The following is an 8411-nucleotide window of genomic DNA, read 5'->3' as shown; positions in this document are numbered from 1 at the left end:
AAGCTAAAGTGCATTATGGGTCTGGAATGTCTGTTCAACTTTTCAGGTTTAGCTTTTTAAACTAATTGGTTTTTTTTTGTGTGTCCCTCGATCTCCCCTATAACTATAGAGTCAGCTGAAATCTTATAAATGGGGTTCAATTCTGCCTTTTCCTATCTTCTGAAGTTAATAATGAAAGTACCTGTGAGTTGGGTAATAAGATCAATTAAATAGCTGCTGATTTGCTTACTTCCCATTGCAAAGAAAAGTTTAATGTAAATTACATTTGAATCGTTACGAATAACGGGTTTCTGTCTGGATATTCGTGTTTGTTATAGAAAATTAGATGGTCTAATTCAGGGATAGGCATCCTTCGGCTCTCCAGATGTTTTGGACTACACCTCCCATGATGCTTTGCCAGCATTATGTGTGTAAGAGCATTATGGGGGATGTAGTCCACAACATCTGGAGAGCCGAAGGTTGCCTATCCCTGGTCTAATTGCATGCTAACACTGTGACAGAAGAAAAATGAATTGTATAGATATGCTAAATATTTTCTTATAAAATTTGACCAATGCCCTGTTCCTCCCAGCAGCAGACAGGTTAAATTCACAGAAATGTGTAAACATTTTAAAAAAAGATGTGCCAGATTCACAGTCATTTAGTAGACACTATATACTGGACGAAGCAATTCTTTGCCATAGCCCCCATGATTAAATATCATTCTAATTGAATCTGGACTGAGGTTTTCAGGGAAATAAATTACTTGTCATACAAAATACACAACTGAAAACATAAGTAAAAACACACAAGCAATATACATAAAAATACAAACTAAGTGTAAGAGTGGTCCATTCTATGGTGAATTCAGATTGGCTAATGGAGAAGTCGCCCTACTAATACCACAATGCTTTGACAACTGCTTGGGATCTACCTTTTGGCCACTCCTAGACTAAAATGACCGTTTATGGTTTAATTCACTCCAGTTTTTAATATCACAAAGAAAGCACTACTGTTTAACTTCTCGGCCATCAAAAAGAATTGAAAGGGACACTCCAGGCACCATAACCACTACAGTGTTATGAAATGGTCATGGTGTCAGAAATGCCCTGGAGACCACCACTGTAGGTAGTCAGATTGATTTAGAACAATTTGATTTCTTACCTGGCATCCACTGGGCCTCCCAGTAAAAGGAGACCGTAAAAAAAAAGGATGACAGTAAAAGGAGCTTCCACTAGCTCTCTTGAGCCAAGCCGTGCAGTTCAGGGATAGCTCATTGACAGAGTATCAACTGACAGATCTCGGCCAGGTAGGTAAACCCTGCACCACCCCAGCTTAGCTCAGTGAAGAGAGCTTCCGACTACAATGGATTAAGGGAAAGCAGCTCTTGGCGGAACCCAAGTAAGAAGTCAAACTATTTTAAAACAAGTTGACTAGTTACAATGGGGGCATTTGTACTCTCCTAGCACCCTAACCACTATAGCATGCTGTAGTAGCTATGGTTCTTGGAGTGTTCATTTAACCTGATAATCAATGGCATTCTCACAATATCATCTCTAAATACCATTTAACCGTATACGCATGGCAGAGTAAGATCTCTAAGGCAGTGGAGGCTCATCCATAGGGGCAGCACCGCACCAGTTTTTCTTTAAATTTAAAAAAAACAAACAAAAAAAATAACCCAATATAATTGGGGGGGGGGTTCTGTTGGGTTTTTAACTTTTTGGGGGTAAACTTACACCTCGGATATATGCCTATGTGATAAAAATATGTTCTGTTCCTTTAAATATAAGTGCTGCAGTTCCCATTGTCATTGCTCTCTGTTGCTGCTAGGTAGAATTTAAAAAAAAATAAAATAAAAACCTAATCAGATTGTTAGATAACATCCCACAAATTTAATTAAACTCCATGGGAAGTGCTCTACTCCACTATCATTGGCTGCCTGGCAGCCTCTATGGTTTCCTAATGGAGCTCATTAGGGCAGCAAATATGCGAGACAAAAATAGCCCTTAGTAGGCAGACCTTCCTACTGGGATCTGATTGGCTGTTTGCACCAGAGGGTGGGGTTGTCAGAACTCCACTTCCCCTTGTGTAGTTGGATGCTTGAAGTATGTGTCTGCTCTCTCCTCCCCTACAAGCTCTTCAAAACTAGCTCCAGCTCCTCCCCGGTAATCCGTTGGCGACATCTTGTGGCTAAAGTCTGTATTACACTTGTAATATGAATTAAGCCTCAAAATTGCCAACTTTTATAATTAATTAACAGAAAAATATCTGTATGGTTTATTCCCTATATATGGGATCATCCACATATTTTGGAGGTAATAGAGTCATATATAGATATTCCTATTCAAGCTTTAACACTTTTAGGGGCAGAATAAAATCTCCAGTCTGACGCCCCACCAACTTGAAATGTCACCAGCCTCCACTGCTCTAAGGATTAGACCGATATGTGGATGTAAACCATCATTAATCCTGAAATAGATAACCACAATAATTTTTCCATTAGCCAATATGAGACACTATTCCCTGCATGCCAGTTTGACATAGTCTTACGTTTTGGTAAAGGGATCACCAGTTTAAGTTAATTGACATGCAGTTCACAATATGTAAGGAAAGGCTGAAGACTGATATGTTCTTTATCACACCATTATTCCTAGCTTTTACCAATGGCATTCACCTTGGTACAATCCTACATTATATGTTTAAAATTGTAATCCCACTGAGTAAGATACATTTAATAACCTCCATGAAAGAAAGGACCATACCCTGAAACGAAAGACTTAGATGTATAGAACTACCCCATAGAGTATCTCTGGAATGAGCCTATTACGCCCAATTACCTGAATTCTGACCTTAAGGTCATCTCTAATGCCATAAGCATACAAAGGGAAAGTTAGGTTTCCTTCGTATGACATGAGAGTACACTCTCAATCTAATTTACGGCGTTCTCCTTTACATTGTGTGCTTTAAGTAGGTTACAGTACCGGATAAAAGGGCATTTTATTCTGCTCACATGGACAACAGGGGGAATGGGCGGTATTTGGAAAGAAGGGAAACGTTACAATCATTACACAAAAATATATATGGCTGGGATTGCTCCTGAGTGGGAAGGTGAGTCAACATTCGACTTCCTCAAGTCCGGTCTGTAGCCATGAAAAACAAAAACATAAATACACATCATGGGACATGTTTACAAGTGCTGGTGTCTGGAGTCTTCAAACAAAGTCTTTAAAAGCTTTTCCAAAAATATTTGCTCAGTTTTCTGGCCACCTTCTTCCTGTTCTAAGGTTTATTCTAAGGACAGAGCAGAGATTCCAAAAGCTAAAGCCAATTGACATTGATCTTTAGGGAGCTTAGGGCTAATGTGTGTTTTTGTTTTTCAAACACACACGGCCATTGATGATCTTAAGCATCATCAAACTATCTTGTTTTAAAAAAAAAAAAAAAAAAATTACATAAACATTGCCATGGTAAATCTCTGACACAATTCAGTTGATCTTTTTTGTTGTAAGACGACAAAATAATACAATTTTGTTATTCACCACAAATTCAATACCCTTCTTTGTGCAACGTTCCTTCATTTCACTTTGCAGTGGCCTTCCACTTCTAAGATGAGATGAGAACACTGTAGAAAGAAGTGGTCATACTGTGTATCCACACAAATGTTCTACAAGTTCCTGTTTTCAAACGCTTTGTTGTGAAATACACTTCTCTTTCAATATCGACATACAGAAAGCCTATTTTAAAAATCATAATTTTTTTTTTAATTACTATTTGGTCCCTAAAATAACAGCAGCAAAAACGTTCATATATCTGTGAGTCCATCGCCATCTTTTTTTACTTGATCCATCCTGTTAGTGCTTAAATTTAAGTCTGTACTTTTCACCAGTAAAAAGGGACCAAACACAAATAAAAGTAATAATAAATATGGAATTTTTACAGTACCTAGATTTTTTTTTAGTGAAAATATTTATCCCTGCCATTCTTTAAAATGCTTCCTTTAAGAAGCTTGTTCGTTTTGGGAGGATATTCCCATGAGTCTTTGGGCCCTCTTTATTGCAAACATAATATCAGTTAACCCTATTCCTGGGCATGGAGGGAAGGGAGTCAAGGACCAACAATGTATTGTTTTGCAGTGCATTGCTGTCCCTTGTATAGCATTGGAAGGGTTAAATATAAAGATGACGGACTATACAGGGTTTAAAGGGGAAATCGGGTCAGCGCCATTGGAATATGAAGGGGAAACGGAATACTGATCCTGGCCGACTGGTGTTTTTGTTACCAGTTGGTGGAGTTGCCAGGATGGTTGGTTCTTACAGTTGCATCAGAGCACTCTCCATCTGATGTATCACAGTCTGACCCCGGAAAGTTTCCACCGTTCTAAAAATGAAGAAGAAAATATTAGCTTAATATGAAAAGGATCCCAGTAATATCTACATAGTTATAAGAATTCTTGTTAATAGAATAGTCCAGGAGGCTGTATGTATTCCATAGTTTTCCCATATAACTATTTAATTGAACAAGTTGTAGGTTTGTAACCATATATGCCTGTGATGAAGACACAAGGTTAGAAATTGAAGATATTTTATTGGCATCTGTCATGCTGAACTCACCTCATAGTTGCGTTCCTCTGAGCAAAGTTTGCCCAAAGACATCTGAGTCTTGACTCGCCTCACTGCACACTCTTTGTCAGAAAGACCATCAGACTGCGTGGAAATCTCAATGGGAATCTCTGGAGTCTGGGACAACATGTCCTCCAATTTGTCGCCCAAGTGGTCTTTGTTGCATCCAGCCATATCATCTGGGCTGTTGGAATGGTCGCTGGTGTTTCCTTCTTCACCATCCGACACGGAGAAATTTTCTGAACTGAATGTTGAATACGACTGGCAGGTAACCATGCCTCTGGGAGGCCTGTGTCTTCTAGGGAACTCCACCTCACTGTCCACTTCTCCTTCCTCTTCTTCAGATGATTCATCACCATCCTGTGAAAAAGAAGATATTTTTATGTTACATCAAGGAACAATCCCTGCACTGCAGGGTGTAGCTTGGGAGAGCTCTTAAAAGGAGCTTCTGGCTTTTACTGCTACCTGCATAAGGGGAAGCTTGGCGGGCCTCAGCTAAGAAATCAAATCATTCTAAATCAGTTTTTACGTATCTCACATACACATAGTTTGTCAAGAAAAGGGGATCAGTAAACATAATATTACAAATCCTGGGTTGTGATGGGTCCATTTTAATTATATATGCCAAATTGATTTCTGTTTTTTTTTTTTAGACAAAATAAATTGCCACTGAAATTATATATCAAGCTCATTTAGAGTTTTTAATATTTTAAGTAACTGGTTTGGGTATTTTAGAAAAGATTGTAAGTTGTGTTTTTCTCAACAATGTATCTAAATTATATAACATAGTAGATACCAAAACTTGATATGCATTTTAAGTACCTTTCGCAGGGCTTGTATCCTGCGTGGCAGTGCAGGAGGGGTTGGTGCTGTCAGTGCAACCACACCCACAGTTGCCCTAATGTTGGTAAACTGATCGCCATCGCCTTCCAGAGTCTCAGGTAGATCTTGCATGTGGTTGTGCCTTGGAGAGTCTGGTGGATTTCCATCCAATCCCATCTCCATGCGCCCAATACTAGAATTGTCCCAATTTCCAGAGTCCAAGTTTTGATGAGCAGACACCTCAGCACAGCCAGGGCAGGGGTTATAAGTATCTTGTTGGCAATATTCCCAGTCATTTACAGAACTAATACGACTGTCTGCTTCCAGGGTACTGGAGAGGAGATCAGGGCTAGATCCAGACATACATCGTTGTGCATGACTGCTTAGGGGGCTCCTTAGTGCAGCTGCAGGGCCAAAGTAGCGCAGATTGTTGGCACATAAAGCAATGTTCTGGCCATGCACATTAAGAGTTTGTTGACGGGATGGTGTGGGTGGGGTATGTTCATTGTGAGTGCTGCTAGGAGTAAAAAGAGGAGAAGGAGGAGGATGATGATGAGTGGAAGGAAGAGAATGAGACTGAGAATCCTGCTGTTTCAGGATAGCTAGGAAGTCACTGTGACTTCCTTTACTGTTGCCTCTCCGGTGACGTGGCTTACTGCGGTACCGGTTTTTCCCTCCTGCTGTGATCTTTGGACTTCCAGAAATGGGTGATCCACTTGGTGCAGTCCCCTCTACACTGGCAATGCCATCTGACTTGAGGAGATCTGGTCTGCAAGTGAAAAAAGTAGTGTTAGACTGCAATTGAGCACATTAAGCAGTTTAGCGAGTCCCACCATGCTTAAGAATGTGTTAATAGGTAGATGTCAATAAGTAATTAGAAGCTTAATAACTGCAAGACAGAGGAACAAAAATGGTCAATGTTGCAGTATGGGTAGTGAGACGTAACTTACCTCTTAGTCTGTGAAACGGTCTTACAGGAAGCACCTTTCTTTTTGATAAGTTTCTCAACAGCATTGGGATGGACAATGGGTCGGACAGGATGGCGTTTATATGTCCCCGGATATTTCTTCTCTACTGCCTGTTCACGTCTGGTACAGGAAAGCCAGAAACACGTATTAATCCCCTACACCACTGATCGTTACTGACTATTGCTACAGCAGTTTCCAAATATCCCCACAGCTTTAAATATATCCACACATTCATAGATGTCGCTGAAGAATCTTTTGCTGTCTCTATCCAAACTACTTTTACGATGTGTGATCTGTAGACAGGCACATATTATAAGAGTCATAGGACTTTTAACTGGCTCCTTCACAGCTGTCTATGAGGATTCCGAGCCACGACCAAGCCACTGCAACTACTATCAGCTTAATCAACATGCCCACTCATCTCAACTATATTTTGCGTTGGTTTATGGAATATGTTTAATGCCTTAATTTTGCCCTTTTAATTTCCATTTGGTACCATTTGGAGTTTAGTGAATAACCCTAACAGTGTCTGCTTGGTGTGCTGAGCTGCTTCCTTGACTTTTTGGACGAGTAGCTAGATGTGTGGAATTATTGTGCTTATTTACTAAACTGGGAAGCAGGGAGAACTAAAAAGGAAAATACAACTCTTAGGTAAAACTAACCAAACTGGAAACTTTCTCACTCAGCTATTTTTCAAGCTCATCTATTTGGCCTAAAACTTGCTATTCCCTCGTCTTTTCTACTTAATACCCGATTCTGTGATTTGACGCCAGTGATGGCTAGATCTATATAAGCATACATACCTGACCAGCTCCTTCTCCCGCACCTCCAGCTGAAGCATGATAGCACTGAGCTCCATGTACAAGTTGTTAGCTCTCTCCAGTTTGCGTTCATAATGCTCGCGGATATCCAGTGCATGCCTGAAAAAGAGAACACCATTTACACAGTTTATTAAAAGAAAAATCCATAGTTCAGTAAGCATCATGATAAGTATGATAAATATAGCTGGCACTGATTCCACCATCATGTTTATGACTGCTGTGCTCAAATCCTGTATTCTTTATATGGAATTCCAATTAACAACACCCAACAGTTACAGTTACAAACCGTCATGTTTATTCACAAACCTGAGAATCGTAATGACTTGAGCAGAAAACTACAAATTTTAGGTTGAACTAACAGAATGGAAAAACATACCTAAGACTTGGTTAATTGTTATGAGATCATCAAAAGAGAGTTCACAAATAAACAGTCTACTCAACAACTATTAATGGCTTACATTAGCCCTGGAATATTACTCAATTTTATTAGGTAACCGATGTGGTGTGTTCCTTGCCATTTCAAGTCATATTGGGGTAGATCTTATACCATTACAAGGAACAATAAATGTTTTAATTCGACCTGAGAAGGATTAAGAACCCACCTCAGTTCTTCTCTACGCCTACGGATTAGCTCCTCATCTAGGCGATGAATGCAGGTTCCTTCACTTTTTATCTTCTCAAAGTGCTTTTTCACCTCTTCCCTCCACTCAGCCTAAGAATAGGATGACAGACCAAAAATATAAAGAACCACCTATACAAGAATAGAAGTCAAAACAAGAGGTTGACAAGTCAACATCATTCCAAATGCTTCTTTTTTTAAAATTTACATTTTGTTACGCAATTGTAAGAAAAGGTTCAACAATTCTTTCATCAATAATGTCAGTGACAAAATAAATACCCGTCTGCTATGTTATAATATATATATTTAGCAAGGGCCAAAGTTCTCCATTTGACCACCCCATAAATGTGTTAAAAAAATTTAAAAGCCCAAATCAACAGTTCTTAAGTAACACCACTAATGACCTCTGCTTCACAAATATGGCCCTTTCAACAAAAAAATCCTCGTTTGTGGAAACACAAAATGCAAGTAGTTTGACGGACACAGTTTGGAATGGTGTCTTCCTGCTAACATCTCTAACATTTTAAGTAAGACAGTAGAGCTTTATCAGTACTTTACGCTACAGTCAGGGTTAAAAGAA

At 39.3% G+C, this 8411-nt stretch overlaps 1 protein-coding gene across 4 annotated transcripts in view; it reads right to left on the bottom strand.

Annotated features, from left to right (window-relative positions):
• Positions 1 to 435: 435 nt before the first annotated feature.
• The window catches only part of MAP3K13 (mitogen-activated protein kinase kinase kinase 13), a 102056-nt gene continuing 94080 nt past the window's right edge, over positions 436 to 8411 (bottom strand). For all 4 annotated transcript variants that reach the window (XM_063429882.1, XM_063429883.1, XM_063429881.1 and 1 more), the window contains exons 8-13: positions 7815 to 7924; positions 7195 to 7311; positions 6374 to 6511; positions 5424 to 6192; positions 4593 to 4961; positions 436 to 4359 (exon numbers count right to left, since the gene is read on the bottom strand). In XM_063429882.1, coding sequence (XP_063285952.1) covers positions 4258 to 4359; positions 4593 to 4961; positions 5424 to 6192; positions 6374 to 6511; positions 7195 to 7311; positions 7815 to 7924 — 1605 coding nt within the window. In that variant the 3' untranslated portion in view covers positions 436 to 4257. The remainder of the gene's footprint in view (positions 4360 to 4592; positions 4962 to 5423; positions 6193 to 6373; positions 6512 to 7194; positions 7312 to 7814; positions 7925 to 8411) is intronic.

The sequence above is a fragment of the Pelobates fuscus genome, chromosome 8, assembly GCF_036172605.1.
Source record: "Pelobates fuscus isolate aPelFus1 chromosome 8, aPelFus1.pri, whole genome shotgun sequence".
Classification (NCBI taxonomy): Eukaryota; Metazoa; Chordata; class Amphibia; order Anura; family Pelobatidae; genus Pelobates; species Pelobates fuscus.
Note: the sequence above shows the minus strand (reverse complement) of the source record. Positions and strands in the feature narration are given on the sequence as shown.